At 39.5% G+C, this 19,199-nt stretch overlaps 1 protein-coding gene across 6 annotated transcripts in view; it reads left to right on the top strand.

The window, feature by feature from the left end:
* Positions 1-98: 98 nt before the first annotated feature.
* LOC134555647 (uncharacterized) overlaps positions 99-19,199 on the top strand; it is a 77,872-nt gene continuing 58,771 nt past the window's right edge. For 2 of the 6 annotated variants that reach the window (XM_063407457.1, XM_063407456.1), the window contains exon 1: positions 99-3,319. In XM_063407457.1, coding sequence (XP_063263527.1) covers positions 99-1,013 — 915 coding nt within the window. In that variant the 3' untranslated portion in view covers positions 1,014-3,319. Of the gene's footprint in view, positions 8,772-19,199 lie in introns of those variants that run through there. The other 4 variants (XM_063407453.1, XM_063407454.1, XM_063407455.1 and 1 more) reach the window with 3 other exon arrangements.

Below are 19,199 nucleotides of genomic sequence, written 5' to 3'. Positions count from 1 at the left end.
GCCGGGACTAAGGGCGCATCGGGGGCGGGGGGAGCGCTCCGTGCTCAGGCAGGCGGGCGGGGGTGCGCGGGGGGGCCGCCGCTGACCCCTCTACTCTCATGGGGGTCGCGGTGGGCTGTGGGGCGCGGTGCGGCGCGTTCCCCGCGGCGCGGTGCGGAGCGGCGCGCTCCCCGCGGGGCGGCGCGGTGCGCTCGGAGCGGCGCGGAGCGGCGCGGTGCGTTCCCCGCCGCGCGGTGCCCGCGCTGCGCTCCCCGCCCGGGCGCGGCGCTCGGCCCTGGCAGCGCTCGGGCCGCCGCGGCTGCTGCGCCTGCGGCCGCCGCCGATGTCGCACCATTTGGCTGTCACCCTGTCGCAAAGGCGTCGCTGCTTTGCGGCTCCCGGAGCACGTGACTGTGCGGGGAGCAAGAGCGGGCTCCCTCGGACGCGGAGAGCGGCGCGCGCCCCCGGCCCCACCGCCCCCACGCGGGCGGAGCGGCGCGAGGCGCCGCGCGCGGGACGGCGGGCGCGAGGCCCCTCAGCCCCTCACTCCCCTCAGCCCCTCATTACCTTCGGCCCCTCACTGCCCTCAGCCCCCTCATTACCTTCGGCCCCTCACTGCCCTCAGCCCCCTCATTACCTTCGGCCCCTCACTGCCCTCAGCCCCCTCATTACCTTCGGCCCCTCACTGCCCTCGGCCCCTCATTACCTTCGGCCCCTCACTGCCCTCGGCCCCTCATTACCTTCGGCCCCTCACTGCCCTCAGCCCCCGCATTACCTTCGGCCCCTCACTGCCCTCAGCCCCTCATTACCCTCAGCTACACGGTCGCGTCCCCACCTCTCTCCCTGCACACTCCGCTGGTGGCGCTTCCCCATCGTTTAGGCTCCATCTCTGGGAATCCTTCGTTTCCTCCTGTGGTGGCAGGGTTTGGGGGGCGTGTGGCACGTTCCTTGTGGTGGGGGGTGCTGGGGCTCGGCTCTCCCGGGCCCGGGAGAGAGGTGAAGCCCTCAGTTTGTTGGGTAGCGAAGGCAGGTAGCTCAGGAAGGAGAGTTCACGCTTGTCTCAAGCAGCCACCTGCCGCCCTGGGGACCTGGAGCTGTGGCCCAGGAGGTTGTGGTGAGTGGGGGCTGTAAATGCTGTTTTTAACAGTTTAAAGGGCTAAACATTTTTACTTGGGATGCTTGGTGAGCATTTTTGGGGGGTTGGCACTGTTCAGTTAATCTGCAGAGTAATAAGCTTCTCAGAGCTTCAAAATCGGCTAGAGTGTCTGGGAGGAAATGGGTTCCCTTTCCTCGTGGCACCATGTGACAAGACCGATTCTTTTCAGCTTCCTGCCTGTGTCGAGGGTTGGTGGTTTTCTTCACTTGTCCATAAACGTGTGCTTTCTATTGTCGACTCTATAGCCACATGCATTCTCATTCCACCCTAATTTTGGATGCTACGTTCAGCTAATTGCAATTATGCAAAATGATGCATTATTTATTATTTATTTTTATTATTATAAAATGCTCTGTGGAAGCAGTTATAGCTGTTTGGTTGGGTTTTTTTAATTTTATGCAGTTCATGTCAAATTCATAAGCTGAGGCATTTTCGTTAGATTCAACTTCATGCAAGCATCATCAACATTTTTTCTGTATATGCTACTTCATCTCTATATGGCTACAGACAAATAGTAGTCTGTTTGCATTAGTAATGCAAGGTAAACTTTGGAGGGTTGGGTTGTTTTGTTTCATTTTTTTTGAGGAAATAGGAATGGCAGAAATCAACATTAAATTATCACTACTACTCCTAGCAAATTTGAAACGTTTTAACTGTGCTTATACTTCCACTGTTGAGCACCAAACAAACCTGACAGTCTGAGGTGCTATCATGCAGTAGAAAAGAAGTTTATGAACGTATGCACACAGTTGGTTTCACATAAAAGAAATATTAAGATAATTCTGCAGTATCAATGTACATTTTTACTGAAATTACAGTTTCACTGACTTCTGTGTAAGTAGCTCTTTAATACAGTTCATAATCTTTCACATACGCAAATTTATGTCTGGACTTAGTCCACATGAAGCCAGTGGCTTAATTTCTGTGCTACGTGGCCAGGCAATTACAGGCTCAGAGGAAAACTTTACTTGCTAATTGTGTAAAAGTCGCTATTTTAGACAGGCTCTTATCCAGTGAAATCTGTGCTAGCACAGCTTCGGTGTCAGTACCATGAATGGTGTTATTTTAGTGGTCCCATGTCAACAGCCATGAAATGGCTTGTGGCACACAGTGTGGTTTTGGGCACTGTGTGTACAAACAGGATGGGGAAAGAACGACTTTTGTACAGTAATTTCTCATTTTGACCATGACAGAAGGATTCCAAATGTTTAAACTTCATTTGAACTGGTTTTGTGAGCAGATGTTGAAGGATATAAAGAAGTGATCAGAAATGACTGGTTTCCTGTGCCTTAGTGACTCCATACACATGTATGTGGTCCATTGCTACAGCTCATCTCCTTGCCTAGTGCAGTTGCAGAGGAGAAGAAGCAATGTGCTTGCATGTCTAGTTTACAAGATGTGGTCAGAGGGAAACACAGATTGTGCCCCAGAGAAAATGCATAGATACAAGAGTGGGTGTCCACAGAGTTAATGAAGCTTTGAGAGTCTCTCTGAAACAGGCAGCTGGCTTTGCTTCATGCTTAACCTAGCCTGCCTATTGAGTATAGCCTAGAGCATATTATTACCCCTGTCAAGACAAGGCCTGTAATCTTTTTTTGTATTCCAAATGTTATTTACACAGCTTGGAAGGACACAGTCCTAGATTCTTTGATGGAAGTGTAGTGTCACTGGAATCTGAAGAGAAACTGGTTTGGTAAAACCATATTAGCTTAGCTAAAGCTCTGATACTTAATAATTCTTTCTTTAGAGTCTGGAAAGCACAAATGCAGCACTGTGGCTCTGCATTTAAGTGCTGTGACAGTGAATTAGTGAGCAGGAGGGAACATTCCGAATGAGTCCCAAAATAGAAGGCAGTTAAGTACGTAAGTCCGAGAATTTAGCGTTATGTGGAATCCTGAGTTCAGCCTGTGGCTTAAAATATCTGAATGCATTTTCTTCAGCCATTATTCTGTTAGCTCATCCCTGCAGTCAATTAGCAAGCTAGAAAAGCAAACTGCATGAAATGGATGTCAGTACTACTGGCTAAGGCCTTTGTTTCTTTTCTTCAGGTTGACTTATTAAAGTCTTTGTCACAAAGACCTGGAAAAGTGAATAGCTGAGACTGTCAGTGTTCCTGGTACTAAAAACACCCTGTGAACCTTTAAGCACAGTACAGAACTCCCTAGGTAAATGTTCAGGATTCAGGTAAGCAAAATCAAAGGGTTTTTTTACAATAGTTCTAACTAGTCCAATATATCACCTAGGAAAGAGTTTACTTTCACTTAATGATGCATATAGAAATGAGGATTGACATGTGAAGAGCACCAGATAGATGTTAATTATATTGTTATACTTACTACTGGCAAAATTCTACCAGGAAAAAATATAATTTCTTACTTAGACTTCTGCTTAATCTTGCTTGTTTAAATTAGTGATTTAGGTCATAGAGGGACAACAGTGTAAAGATGTGCCTAGGTATGGGCAAAATGAAACTCTTGGAAAGAAAAGATTGGATATGATTCTATGTGTATTCCTAATAGATGAGTGGGGCAGAGCAATACTAGGCCAGCTCACTGCCTTTTTAAGCACAGAACAAGCTCTAAGAATTAGTGACCTTGTTAATGGGGTGGGATAAAGGTTATTTGATTTTGCAAGTAATATTGATACCTGTTAAAGGAAATCCTTGTCTCATAAAGCAGGAATGCCAAAATTCACACTTCAAGTCTACTTTGGGATATAATGTAAGTTCTTTCACTTAGGAATAAAGACAGCTAACTATATAAAAGAAATGAAGCCCCAACATTAGTTAAAAAAAACCAACCCAACACAAACCACTACCACCACCCAACAGATTTTCAATAATGTAACCGTTAATTGTCCCTGACTTCTAGAGAAAGTAATGTTACTCTTGCATAGTTGACCCTCTAAGTTGGATCCTTTAAAAACCTTATGAAATTCTGGAACTCTGAGGCACAGAAAAATGGGGTGGAGAATGTATACATCTTTATTTGTTTACTTCAGCCCAACAGTGTTGAACAAATAGTATATTAATGACGAATAGTACTTTCCATCTTCCTGTTTTGCTTTGCAAATAATTGTGGGAATGGGAGGAATCTTTGTTTTATAAAGCTTCCAATACTACATCTTCCAATAGATTTAGGAATAAATATGTCTAGGTCAGGTTATAACTTGAAATAAAGAAAAATAAATTTTATAAAAATCTTTCTTTGACCAACAACTTGGTGCTGTTTATTAAAGAAAATGCCACAAAGGAAAAAAATAAAAAAAACCCGAAAAAAATCAAAAGTGTGGATAATTTTCCTTTTTCTGAAAACTCACTTCTTTCATAGCACTACTAAGGAGTTAATTACCTGCCTTTCACTCAGATTTCTCAAAGGGAATTCTGTGTAAGAAAAGGCTCCTGACAGCATGAGAACTCTCTGAGGCTCTTACTGATGTACCAGTAGCAGTGATGAGTTTATGGCACGTCATAAACAGAAAACTAAAATGACTATGTAAGTTTATTTAGCTCTTGTGGTGCGTGCAGATTTCACGTATACTTAAACTATTCCTTTATTACTCTTTTAATTACACAACTAATCTTACAACCTCTGTGTGGATTACTGTGATGTAATCATAACCTCCTAGCAATTGCTGCGTGCTTTCTACTTAAATTTTGTCTTCTATGTTTACATACTATTACCCAGGGCTAAGTGTAGGCAGATGTTATGAGGTGTGGAGCGCAACAAACTTTATCTTACTATCTGTTTTATTAATTCTGGACCCTGGGAAGACTTGCAGTCAGTGAGAAAAGAGTGCTCCAGGGGAAGGAGGTTAATTCCTGTTCATTATGGCCTCCTGTGTTTCTTTTCCATCCTTTTCTTATGAGGAAAAGTCACCTTATGCTGGTTAACGTCAGTGGTAGCTTGAGAGGAAAGCCCTACCTGTGCAAAACCAGCTGTTAAGATCAGACCTCATTTCTCTAGAGGAAATCAACTTGGGTTATTTGAAGTAGTAACAAAATGCATTATGTCTTTATATGAAGGCTATGAGCCCACAAATGGATCAACGTTATCGATCTCTACACCTATGCTAAGTCCCAGTGATTCTAATTCATCTTGATTGTAGGACCCAGCTTATTATACTTGATGCTGTTTTTGCAAATGAACTGCCCATATGGACTCTTGTGCTTTTGTTGAATCCACTGAGGCAAATAGGGCCTGGTGCAGCACTGGTAACATCAAGACCTTCTTTTCCAACAATGTGGGCAAGACATCAGTCCAAGCAAGGTACCTCTGGGTAGTTCCTGGTCTCATTGCTTTATTTCTGTAAATGGCAAGCACATTACTTCAAATGGTGACTAGGGGAAAATATCTTTGTTACAAAGACAAGGCAAGATGACATATATGTCATCCTGTTATGAAGAAAGCTGATTTCCTGAAGAAATGTAGGTGGCTGGCTGTGACCTAAAGTTGCTATGAGTAAACATTAGAAAATTCAGGCTCAGGAGATAATTGAAGGACTCTCTTGTGCAGCACTAAGGCATGCAACTTCCTATGATTCTAGGAAAATAAAGTCCCTCCAAAAGGCTTTTCAAATATAAAACAAAGAGTTTTTCAACTTCAGCTGAAATCCCAGTCTGCGTTTGGAGGAAAGGGAAATGTATTGCAAAGGATGAGTCAGACATGGCTTATCCAGTGAAGTCTTTGCAAAAGAGATCTGTGCATGAAAGGCTGCTGCAGGGATGTCTCTTGCATGCTTGAAATGGGGTTTGACCTGCCTATAGGCAGTCTGTTGCTTCCAGAAATATTAGACTGCAGATTTGCTAGCAGCTCAAAGCAGGGTATACAGAAGTCAGAAGTTTGTGTTCATTCTCCTCTGCATCATGCTATTGACAGACTTGTTTCACCTTGTGTTGTGGAAGTTCATGTGTGTGACTTCTGAACTTCTGGTCATCCTCAACTAATTTTAACTTGCTGTTTTGAAATCTGCAGCAATGAGTGACAAAACCAGGAAGTAAGTCCTTTGTATGATGTGTCTGGTGATAACAGCATCTATACACCAGTGTTTTCTTAGCTCTAATATGTTTGTGGATGCATAAACATGTCGAATAGTCCTGAAACAGACTTCATCAGACACTCAGTCTTAGCTGGTAATGATTTCTGGTGATGATTAACTTTGTGGCTGTTTTTTTTCTCCATGTCTCTATCTCTTCTCAGAGGCAGTAGCCTGCATATGTAACTCTGTCAGGGATTGAAGTCCTAAGTAGTTATTAACTTGTACTTAGTAGGCAATGTCTCTGAATTAAAAGGGCAGATCTATCTTCATCTAATGAACACTTAGAACAACAAGAGTTACCTGGCAGGTTTGTTGCTAGCTCTAATTGCATTCCTCTTGCTCTGCTGGGACTGACATCCCCAGGAGAGAAGAGAGCTTAAAAACTTTCTGAGAAAATGACGATTGCATCAAACAACATAGAGAAAAAGATTCAAAAAAGTTCTGATACCAAATATGTTAGTACTTCCCCCTCACTCTTCCATGTCTTATTTCCCTCACCTTAGATTTTTTTTTTATTTTTAGGCTGTGGCAAACTTGCTGTCATGTAATTTAGTGCAACTTTACATTCCTTTTATTTATGTTCTGCTGCTTCTGAACCCTGTGGTTCAGAGATGGCTTGTTACAGTGTGTTCCCATTAATTAAGTGTTAGTTAAGCATAAGGGGAAGTAAGACTAGTATCTCTCTTTCTCACTCCTTTTTTTTTTCTTCTTTTTTCCCTTCTTTTTCTTTCTTCTTTCTGCCCCATCCCTGGAGAGGCGTGGTCATAACATGAGCAGGGAAGTTAATCACACCTATCACATTTGGGATATACTTTTTAAACTAGCTGTAATTTCCACATGTTTCAGGTTCTTCAAAGGTGTTTTCTCTCGTGTGAATGAATCTGCTGGCGTTTTCATGTTTTCTGAAAAAAACCACCACGTAGAAAGGCTTAGGTGAGATTTCTGTTCTGAAGCCTATTTGCAAAGTTACTTGTTGAATGATTCTTCTGACTGGAAAGTGAAGTGATCAGGCATCTGAGAGATTAATTAAATTCTTGTGCTTCTCTTAATTTGCCTAGATACATATATGCCAGTGATTTTTTAAAGTGTAAAGTGTTTTCTTGTAAGGACTTAATGTCATGAGTTTTATGTTCTAGGGTGGACACTGAAGGTCTCAAGGACTGAGCTGAATCAGTTTGGGTTAAGTTGCTTGAACTGGATTCACTGAAATCCCACACTGTCAGTCTGGCCCTGGCTTTGAGTTGTTTATTATCATCACGTAATGAAATCTAAACCACTTTCAAGTTGATTTGTCTAGCAGGTAGTTTGCAGTTAGTGAACTTGTTTGTTCTTTATGAGAAAAATGAGGCTAGAAGCCACTGAAAAACGTGTGGAAAACCATTTTGGATCCTTGATCTGTTTTCTGTCAAGGAGCAGTCAGCCAGAGGCAATTGCTGAGGGCGAGTTAATGGAGGAGAGGTCTGAAGTATACTGGTTTGATATTTGAAAAGTGATAATGTGGATGTTCTTTATGTTCATTTATGTCTTCGCTTGCTGCAGTACTAACATGTTAGCTTTAATGAAGGCAGCTTTTACACAAGTGCCAGAAATGTCTCCAGCTAATGCAGCATGCTCTCATTCTCAGCTTGTGCTTTGCTTGCTTCTCCTGTCTGCATACACCCCTCTTCCCCCCAGAAGTAGTGCAGTGGTGGAACACGGCATAAAAATGAAGTGTAATGATCTCAAAACAAAATAATAAGGTTCACCCTCCTGTCCTATATGCTTTCTCTTCATTCTGAGGTCCACCTAGTAAGCCACTGAACTGCAATGTCCTTAATGATTATTTGATTGAGATAAGAGAATTTAGATTAATTGAACTTCTGCTAAATGTGGTCATGATAATGATGAAGGGGATATATCAACGATACATCTTTAGAATCTTTAGAACCATGTCTGAATTCTGTAAGAGAGAATTACCTTAATAGTTGTATAAACAGCCAAATGTTTGGGTTTTGTTTATCATTAATCATGATAACAGTAACAGTTGTTAAAAGCACCACATCTAGACATTAAAAGCATGGATTTCCACCATGGGCCTAAACACAACAGTAAATCCAGTTGCTATTTGCACCTGCTATGCAGGTAAAGACTGATTTAATATCAGAAAAGTGCTATAATTTGAAGGATATTAAAATATATACTGTATTATGATGTTTGCAGACTTTAGATGCAGCAGACAGTATAACTTGTTTTCATGATGCTTAGATTATCATACTTATCAATCAGAAATATGAATATTTCATAAGTATGGTATAACAGAAGTCTTTTAAAAGAAAAAGGTGAAACAGAGGCCAGTTGGGGATTGCTGTTTGCAGGCTGTCCTTAACGCTGTATTGCTTCCCCTTTTCCCAGCAAATCCAGTATTTAAGAAGGATTGTAAGACCCATGTAATCATTGAGGATTTACTCTTTTGGTGCCTCAGAGCTGCATTCAGCAACAACACCATTGTTTTGTTTTTAAACACACCTGTCAGCTTCACAAGGTACAGATAGATATTATCATATGGTATTTTGGATAGTAACAACTGTAAGTTGTTGCTTGAAATGAACATTAGAAATATAAGAAGACATAGGTTTAATTTTTGGTCTTACACTGACAGAAGGCGCTGTAGTTCTACAGCCATCTTAGATACAACTGATGTAAATTGGGACTCAGACTAATGAGGTCAAGTCTCTTTCATTTTGTGTCAGTACAAAATATTCTTAAGTTTCAGTTTGATACTAAAATATAAAAGAATTCTAAATATATAAAATAGTTAGGCTAAGGTTCAGGGTAGGGTAGAATAATCTCTGCTGGCATCAAGTTCTGGTGTCTGGTGAATAGAGAGCACAGTATTCTGACAACCTGCTTACTATTTCTTAATGCTTAATGTTTCTGAAGATTAGGGAGTGTGGATTGGAGGATTGATTAAATGAACAGTTTAACAGAAGTAGTTTAGAATTGCAGTTTACCTTACACTGTTTCCAGTCTTTGCTTCAATACAGGCAAAATACAGAAACATTAGTGTTTTTTCATATGCAGCTTTCCTTTTACTTGCATAATATGCAAGGACACAGTATTTCTAAGTATCCTTAGCATAAAAAGGAAAAAATAAATCAGTAATGGGAAAGGTGAAAGAATGCTTAAAAGAAATCTTAATATTAAATTGCTCCATCTAGTGGCTATCTTCTAAAACTGACATTTTTCTTTAGTGATTCCTATCCTTTAGTAATGATTATGCCTCTTAAGAATTTAAGATTGAATTCTTATTTTACAGAGGAAGCCCTCTACCAAGGGAACTGCATATGCGACAAGGTACAAACTTTGATTTTCCTTCCAGGTTTTTCAGAGGATTTTTACAGTTTACGTCAATGGAAGCAAGCCTTATGTGTCCAAGTGCCTCACCTGCTTTGAGATCTTGGTTTTAGTGCCTTACTGTCTTTGGTTTGGGTTCTTCTTGGGCCTGGGAGGGAAAATAGAGAAGCTGGATTGCATAAATAGTACAATAAGGATGAAGTCTCTGATTCTTTGTCAAAGTGTTAAAATACACAGTGAGTCATGTCCTGGGTCCAGCATAGTGAGATGCATCTCGTGTCCTAACATGAGAGAAATATCAGTTGCAGATTGTTTCATCCAAATGCCTTAACTGGCACTGATGCTGTAATTTTCATAATAATAAGGAGTAATTGAATGATTCGGTAATTCAATATACTTTGTAAGCAATTGGAATTCTTATGCCAATCAAGGTGAAAACACCTGTGTTCCCAGCTGTGTAAAAGTGGGGAGAAAAATCAAAAGAAAAATGTTCAAGAAGAGATTTAATCCAGACATCTCTGATGCTTTCTTCCTTTGAACACCTTGGAAAGACAGAAAAAAACTCAACCTATCCAAAACCCCACCAACAAACAAACAAACAGAAACCAAACACAAAAGAGGGAGCTCTTGAGGAGACCTGCATATTTCTTCCTGCCTCCTGCTGCGACCCCTTGTGCAGCTGGTGTTAAAGGGAACGGAGGTGCCTAAGAACACAAAATCATGGAACAATCAATCACTTTCAGAGTGATTGTTTGGTGTTGTTTTTCAGTTTCTGAATAGAGACCAAAACTGTGCAACCAGCAGCTAAGGCCTGCAGAACACAAAAAACAGTTAATGGACTATTTTGGTGCCAGTTTCTAGATTTACTGCTACCAAAGTAGAAGTCCATATTGAGAGGCATTTTTTCAGTTTATCGAGCTCTCCATGTCTGCATTCATGTTTCCATGAAATTATGAATCAAAGCTTTAGCAGCAGAACATCTGAAGCAGAATTAGGCATTCTTATTCTGGACACATGGAATCACGTGGTATTTCATTAGCATACCTAAGAATTTTTATGTAGAAGTCCTGAATATCTCTGCTCTGTTGTAAAGACAACAGTAAAAAGGAGCACTTAAGTACAGAGCAGAGAAGTGACACTGTGCTTGGGTTTGTAAGACTTCTGACACTCCCTGTGTTTATTGCTAATGTGAACTTCCCACTGTTTAATTAAACATGGCTGCTCATAACATCCTATTTTCTTTAGCAGATTCCAGTCACAGCAGTTATTGTCAGACTTGACAGACTGGCAGCTGGAGATATGAACCAGGCATAGCAGGGCAAAATTTAGGTGTTCAAGTACTTCTAGATCTCTCTTATCTTTTCAATTGCTTCTTTTTTATTTTCATTTCCTGTCCTTTTTTTTTTTTTTTTTTTTTTTTTTTTTTTTTTTTTTTTTTTTCTTTTCTGTTTTTCTAAACTGAATTTTGTCCTGTTATTCTACTAGAGTAGAATTGTGGGGTTGAAATTTTCCCTCCTCTCCTGTGAGTAAAAAGTAGGTTACAATATGCAAGATGATGTGCAACAGAAAAGAGTAAGGGATTGCAATGGAGGCAAACTTTCCCTAAGCAGCAGCATTTTTCAGTCTACTTCTGGGTTTAGCATTGGATTTGTTTGTTGGACTGTAGAACTGGACATTGTAGAAAGCTGCAGTGGAAAGACAGGATGTCCTTCTAAAGCACATAGGTCTTATTGTGAAGACACGCATGAAGACACACAAAGTATCATGTGCTGTGTATTTTTTATACCTTTCTGTTTTTAACAGGAAGTTGGGGCCCTCACTCTTTCTTATGTTGGTTTGATGTTGCATTTGTAAGTGGAACAAACTTCCTTAATCAGTAAAGCAGAAAAATGGATGGAACCTGCTTTCCAAAACTATTTCCAGAGATAGTGGAAAGCACTCAGTGGAGGCTTTTGTTAATTTAGACTGTTGAGTTGGCAGTCTTGGCCACTCTCTTCCCCACTGGGATGGGGATTCAAGCTTTTCCATCCCTGCCATAGCCACACATTGTGTCACTATGACTGAACGTGTAAGATGAGAGGATAAAGGAAGTAGCTGAATTACTATTCTCGTTTAATCTTCTTTTAACTATTGAGATTTCAGGAATAGTGCCAATTAGAAAAATTATAACTGTAGTCTTGGCATTCATATGAAATAAATGTCACAAGTGAATCAAATTCTTTATCAAATATAATAACTTTCCTACAAGGAAAGGATTCTAATTCTGCTGGTTTGACTTAGTCAGAAGCTGCTGTATAAAGACCCCATAGGAATTCTAGGATCAACGTTTAGTATTTGCCTCAGTTCAGTAATTGTTTTCTTTTATGCGACTTTTAGAGTCCTCTGACAAGGAAGGAATGAACAGCTTATCTTATCAAGATTTATAGTCAATAGCTTCTGTAGTCTTGTGAAGAAGACATCTGCTGTGCAAATAGCAAGGTTAAAGTGATTGCACATGAAGTAAATACAAACTTCAGCTAGTATTTCATCCTGAAAACCAGTCTGAACAATACTTAGATAACTTCATGAAATGAAAGCCCTTTCATAATCTTGACCCATATACAATTTTGTCAAATCCAAGGTCAGATAGAATTTAAAAAATAAGCTTTATTTGAACTTCTGTAACCATGATTTCACAATTGTAAGCATGCTCTTTAATAAAAAAGCAAGCACTAGTATTGTGTGGTGGGGTTTAAAAAAAATTCTAATACAAGTCTCAGAGTTTGATCACTTGTAATAGAAAAGAAACTATTATCTATTTGTTTAGAAAATATCTTCTAAACCATTGCAGCAGCAGACAAAAGGAGTTCATTTCAAATTGATTAATGTGCTATAAGTACCTGGAATTGCTTGGTCTAGTCACTCTGTTGCTTTCTCATCTCTCTGAAAAATCAAATGAAGCATCTGAAGATACCTGATTGATGCAGTCAGCTTTGTACTGATATTACAGTGCATTTCAGGAAATGTTCAAAGTGGGGCAATAATTTTCAATCTATTTTCAAGCATGCTGCAGTAAAGTTTTTCTGTTAGATTATATGAAGTCCATTTCCCAAAGAACTGTGGATTTTTGTGTTCTGAATTTGTGGGCCGGTGCTTTTACCTATGGACCTTTATAAATAGGTATGAGAAAACAATGAGTTGGTGATATTGCCTACTGTTTTAGTATGCCGAGGTGCATTTTTTCCCCCATAACCCATACTGCCTCTTTTTTCTTGTATTAAGCTTTAATTATTTTATTTTCCCAGAAGCCATGTGTAACTTGGTTTCATTTCATAAGATATGTACGAATTTTCCAAATCTTGCTGCAGAATATTTCAGGACCAAATCCGGTAATTCATTGGTAAGAATGTTAAAGCACAGGAAATTGTAACAAAGAAGATTATTTTCCTCCTAAATATAGAATTTAGACAAGATAGTATTACTAATTCCTATATTTGTTTTTCTCAGCTTGCAAGGAATGCATGAATTACCTTAAATTATCAATTCTACAAAGTCTTAGATGTGGATGTGATGTAGCCAAAAGAAGTTCATGCACCGAAGTTTCCTGAAGCTGTATAAAAATCTTACTGTTGATTTGGTTTCTTTATGAAAGCATTTAGTGAAAGAAAACATAGCCTTTAGTATCCACAAGTTGCACATGCAAACTCTGCAGGAGCTGTTGAGCTGCAATAAAGGTGGAAATACAGAAAAATGGTAACATTCCCTCAGGAACCCCCTCCAGTTCATAGCAGAATGGCTGGCTGCTGGCCATGCTGTCACTGGCTGCTGGCCAGCCCCAGTACTGTGACCCATTCTGACACTGCTCATAGGAGCTGGAGGATGAGTTAATGCTGCCTCTAGCACCACTAATGAATCAAATTTTAAATGTGGATTCTCATCTGCAGTGGTGCGAGAAAGTCCATTGCTCTGAGAAGAAACCAGGAAAAAGAAATTTTCTCTTAAATTTAGATTTCATGTAGCTGAGTAAAAGGTGTCTTTTTCTTCTGATCACCCCCATAAACAACATTGCTGGTGTCTTTTTTACAACAGTATGAGAAAAGAAATAACTGATTTTATTAGCATATTGCCCTGATTTCTGTAGCATATCTTGTATGAAAGCTGAAAGCTGCCTGATACATAGTTTTTAGTGTTGTTCTGTCTTAGTCTAAAATACAATGGAATATCCTGGTTCAGGATGAAAAATAGCACAACACATTTAAGCCTGTACTTAACTTTCATTGACTGTAGTGAGGTTAAAAAAAGACTTGTAAATTCTAGTATGTGTAGGTATCCTTGCATAGAAATACTTAGGAAAGATTACTTCAAGATACTAATTGTCAAAAATGGAATGCTGACACTCTTAAAAATTTATTGAACACATTTTGTAAAAAGTGTTCTGTCTTTTGAGAGCAAAGCAATTCTGTCTTGAAAATCTGGAAGTGGAGCACAAACATGATGAAATTAGTCCCTAGATCATTTTGATATAAACTTTAAATAGGGTCCCCTAATGATAATGATTTACCAAAATTATTTCTTTTAAGTAGCTGAAGCAATAACACAAGTGAATATTCTTTTGCAGTATAAATTGTGTTCAATTCAGTCTCTGTTTGCTTGCTTATTACTGCAGTGAAGGAGGCAAAGCAGTTGCATAATCAAGTCTTTATTGTATTGGTGTAATTTGCATGTTTTCTTTATTGTTTCAAAACCATCACAAATTATTATGAAACACTTATTTTTATGCTGGATGGATGATTGAAACTGCTGAGTGAATTTTTCCATATTTTGGGGGTTGTGCCATAAAGAAATATCCAAAGACACTCTAGTTTGTCTGTTATACAATGAAGTATATTTTCTTATTTTTTTAACCTTTAGCATATGCAGCCTGATTCTTTTTTGCTGGGGTGATTTTGTGCCACAGAAGTTATCAATAGCGCTGTATCCTGAACACCTTCCTTCCTACAACATTACTTGTACAAAATTGTCCTTGTATGAACAGGGCCATTGTTTTCAACTGGACTACGTTTACAGGGATACACTCTCTGTAAACTTGGCCTAGTGAGACCGACTGCAATGTAAATGGAAAATTCCTTTCTTGAATTCCCTGCAAATCTGAACCAGGATTACAGTGGTACTAATTTGGCTCCCCAATGCTGTTTGAAAATTTAATCTTCAAAAAGAAAGGCATAATCAATAAAAAGGTGGGGGGTTTGTTTGTTTCTTTTTCTTTTTTTTTCTTCTTTTTTTTTTCTGTTTAGATGTGAAGGAATGTCAATGGTTTACTTAATAAAGTTGTTACTGATGACAGCAGCTCTGGTCTTAGTCTGATCCTATTCTGAGGCTTGATTATCAAAGGCTGTTCCACTTCTCTGTGCTAATCACAAATAGTTTGTGGCCCTGTGTGTTTTGTAGTCCAGTGCCCCACAACTCTTCATCTCAAATACACCACTCCTGTTTTCTGTATGAGGCTAAATACTGTAAGCAAAGTTCTAAAATAGTTCCAGAATATAATAGTTTCAAAAAAATCTGCCTCCAGTTTTAGACTATTTTCTTATGGATTGTAACAAAAGACAGTAATTTTCAGTGTTTGAGTGTTTGCAGTTCTTCACTTAATCTAAATTCAATCATTTATAGAATGCTACAGTTTAGCTAAGGCATTTTTTTTATGTAATAGCGTATGGCACTGTTTTTCTTCCAGTTCTCTGAATATGTTTCTTTTTCTAGGTTAAGGACAATTCATTCCATCTAAAACTGTCTTCTTTTTTATTTTTTAATTAGGCCTAGAGATGTTTTGCATGACACTGGAGCACTTCTTCCCCATTTTTGCAAACCAACATGCTGGGTCTGTGCTTGTATTTTGTAGTGTTTGCCTTTGGTTGGCACTGTGTCAATGCAAAGCTTTAAAAAGAATAAAATACTGACTTTGGGGGAACAGAAAGGCTGAAGGATTGGCTGTATGTCTCTTTAATTTTAAAATTATAACAGTAGTCTCATATACAGTTCATATTAGCACCCCTATCAGCACTGAGCCACCTTCTCCCAGAAAATACATCTTCCAGACCTCCTGAGTACATGAAACACTTCTCTCAAGAAAGCAATTTCCCTACAGAATCAGTGAGCTTTGCCACCTCCTTGTCCTTCTTGAAATGTCCTGTGCTTCTGGACCTTAATTTAATGTGAGGCATTCCTGCACTTAGGCAGCAAAGAGAGGCAAATAAGTATTATGAGAAACATGTAAAGAGCCATACAGCCTGCAGAATTCTGGACAGCATAAAGAGGAGACACTTAAAGACAGCTCTCAAAGTCATCTCATTAGCCTGGGAACCAGGGCTAAGAGATAAGAGAATTCTTGATCAGAGACTGGAACTTGCTTCTTGTGTTTATTGGAAGGTTCGTTTTCTAAAGGTTGTACAGTGTATTTTCAAGGGGTCTGATAGCTAAGCTGTAGTAGCCTGACCTGTCTTGAGTTTCTATCATTACTGCTTGCAGACTGTGAGCTAAATCCCAAATGGTAGTTCCACAAAACAATAACTAGGAATATCTGAAGGTAACCAATATTTATAGTGAGTTTGTATTCTGGAATCCTTGCATTAGTAATCCTCTGAAATCAAATTGTTTTCACACAGGTAGTGCAACCAGAACTGGGTAGGGAATCCCATTTTCCCCAAATGCTTTTCTCCCATGACTATTTTGACATTAAATACAAAGTTAATAGAGGTTTGAACCTCACCTCCTGAGTAATAATTATACTTTCCCCTTCGAAGTATGTTTTAGAACTAATAAGTGAGATCACTGTATAAGGATAGGAAGTATAATATTGTGAAATTCCTTAAATAACTGGAAAAAGCTTTTGTTTTTGAAAGAGGAAGTGTGTAGGTATGCAGGGGTGGGAGGGAGAGGGAAGGGTGCATAATAGTTCCCACTGTAGTACAGACTATACAGCAACAGAGCTATCAGCAAAGTGGAAAATAGGAATCAGCTTTGCTTCTAAGGAAAACAATTCCCAGGAGAAAGCAAAAGTCCATATGTAATACCATAACTGCTGATGTGCTGTACTTCCCACAGCACAATGAAAGTTCAGCTCATTTGGTTTCTTAAAGTGGTACCCGTGAAATTATGGAAATTCTCATATACAGAGTTTAGCACAGGGCATCTATTAATATAATGAGTCACCTGCTGCAGTGTGTATTTTCTTCTGTTATTCATCTTTGGAGGGGGAGATAACAGCAAAAGAAATCTCATGCAATATGGACTGAAAGGGTATTACAGCCTTTTCTTAACCAGACCTCCTGCCCCAAAACAGTCAGCTAAGCCTATGACATGCCAGGGAATCATCAGTGTAGAAGAGGTGACAGTTTCTGAAGAAAAATTTTAGCCTTTAATGTATAGCTACCCTTACTGAACCCATGCTTATCTATATTTATCTTATTTGTTAGTTCAAAACTTTGAAATCTGTATCCCTTATTTAAACCAGTAAAAAGATGATGATGCTTATGTATTGCCTGCATTGAAGAAGTGGGAATAAATGTTCTCTTGCTGACCCTGGTGGGTGGATATGTGATGAAACTTCCTCTGACTTCAATCCACCAAGGAAATTGATACAGCAAAGTGGAGGTGCTGGTATCCTGGAGCCAGCTAACCAGGGACCAGGGAAGCGAAGCTTTAATTGATATGAAGCTTTTGCCCCCATAAATACCCCAAATGTAGCAGTTCAACGTACTTGCATTGGTGAATATTTAAGGTTGTAATTATGCTGCTGCTGTCACCTGTAGGAAGTAAGAAAGCTGGGGTGACATGAGGTGTGTTCTCTGCTTTATACCTGTAGGAGTTTTGTGTACATGAACTTACACTGGCAAAATTGTTGCTACTGTAATCTGTTCTGTGTATTATGGCTTAACTATGTTGGTGTAATGCACATCCCTGTTACATTTACAGTAGGAGAGCTTTGGGGTATCCCTGCATTAGAGTGCCTATAGTAGAGCTGTAGAACGAGCAAAGGGCAGGCACATTTCTGTATGAGACACTAATTCTTATTCACTCGTTTTGCTACAGCTTCACAGTGGAGTCAGGCCCTTGCATACCGAGTAAGGGAGAAATTTAAAATCCTGGAATATCTGGGTTTTGCACTTACAGCTCTCACCAGGAGGCTGCTGTCACGGCTGCTGGGAACAGGTTGATGTCTGAAGTGCAGCCATGGAAAATATGTTAGCTGAACGCCCCCTAGCTGAAATAATTTTCAGAACATGGCTAAGATAAATGTTTCCTGGGGATTTCAATATACAGCTGGGGGGAATTGCACATTCAGGCTTCTTTGTTGGTTTCAGCTCAGCCAAGCAGTTCCTCTGAGCATGGATACATTTCAGTTCATATACTGAAAAGCAATCTTCATTTTTTGTTCCTGATAATTAAGTTGGTACAAATTTGGACACATGAGGCTGTGCTTCCAAAACTCCTCTGAAAACTAGATCATCATAGATGTGTTCCTACTTTAGAGCCAAATTAAGCAATCCTACAAATACAAGTGTCACAGAGCTCTGTGCTTTCTCTGCTGTCATAGATTGAACAGATACTTCTCAAGGCAAGAGCACTCTGCCTTTTCTATTAGTAATTTGACTGAACTTTGAATAAGCCAATAGCTTTGGTTTTATCTTCATTGAAGTGGACATTTTAATAAAGGGAAAGAAAAAAATGAAAACCTCTTTCTATGTAGTTAAGACTTGGACTCTATTCTGTTATATACACAGGATGGCTTTGATTCTACCTCTCCCTTGATCAGATTGCTCAGCATAGATCCATCCACAGGAATTTCTTGGAGTCTGTATACTGTATACATTCAGGACAGTTTTGATCTACCTAGTTAATGAAAGATGCCTATTGCCCATATTCTCTCTCTCTCTCTCTCTCTCTCTCTCTCTCTCTCTCTCTCTCTCTCCATAAGTCTTATTTTTAATGTCATGTTAGAGGGAAATACATGGCCAGTTTAAAACCCCCAAAGCTACACAAAGTTAAACAGCTCAGGTGATATGCGTAACTGCTACTTGATTTTGGACAGGCTCTGTTGTGAGAGTTTCTTCAACCATTAAAAAAGTGTCACTTAGCTAGGAAGTGGGTGATAGGCTTGTGAAAGTGGCCATACAGCCCTTCCTTTGCGATGCTGACATCACTGCTTACACACAGAACAAGGTTTTTGAGGGTGAAGTAGTACTGTAACAGTAGATTAGCCTGGTAGTTTCAAAAATCAAGCTATTGAAGATTAGAGACTTCCTTTCCTGACATTATCAAATGAGGTTTTGTTATCTTACTGTATTCTGTGCTTGTAAGAGTGCATGAAAAGGTGGACTGTAACCACAAGCTGGCTATATATTATTTTTCCTCAGGCAGAGTATGCAGATCTGAGCAGGAGTAATTGCTAATACACTACAGCAAATGCAATCTTCAAGTTTATAACAAGCATAACAAAAGTATATTCAGTATGTCTCAACTGCTAAGCAACAGCAGTTGTGAGAAAAAAAACCTGACAAAGGTTCAGTACTTCCATTCCCTCCAATTATGCTGAGCAAACCCTGGTGTCCCTTGTATTTCACAAAGCAAAAAAACCTAAGCTTTTGAGCAGCTTGTAAAACAACATCATCTTGGCATTCTGCAGAATATGGAAAATACATGTATGCAAAAAGACACA

This window comes from Prinia subflava, chromosome 10, assembly GCF_021018805.1.
Source record: "Prinia subflava isolate CZ2003 ecotype Zambia chromosome 10, Cam_Psub_1.2, whole genome shotgun sequence".
Lineage (NCBI taxonomy): Eukaryota > Metazoa > Chordata > Aves > Passeriformes > Cisticolidae > Prinia > Prinia subflava.
Note: the sequence above shows the minus strand (reverse complement) of the source record. Positions and strands in the feature narration are given on the sequence as shown.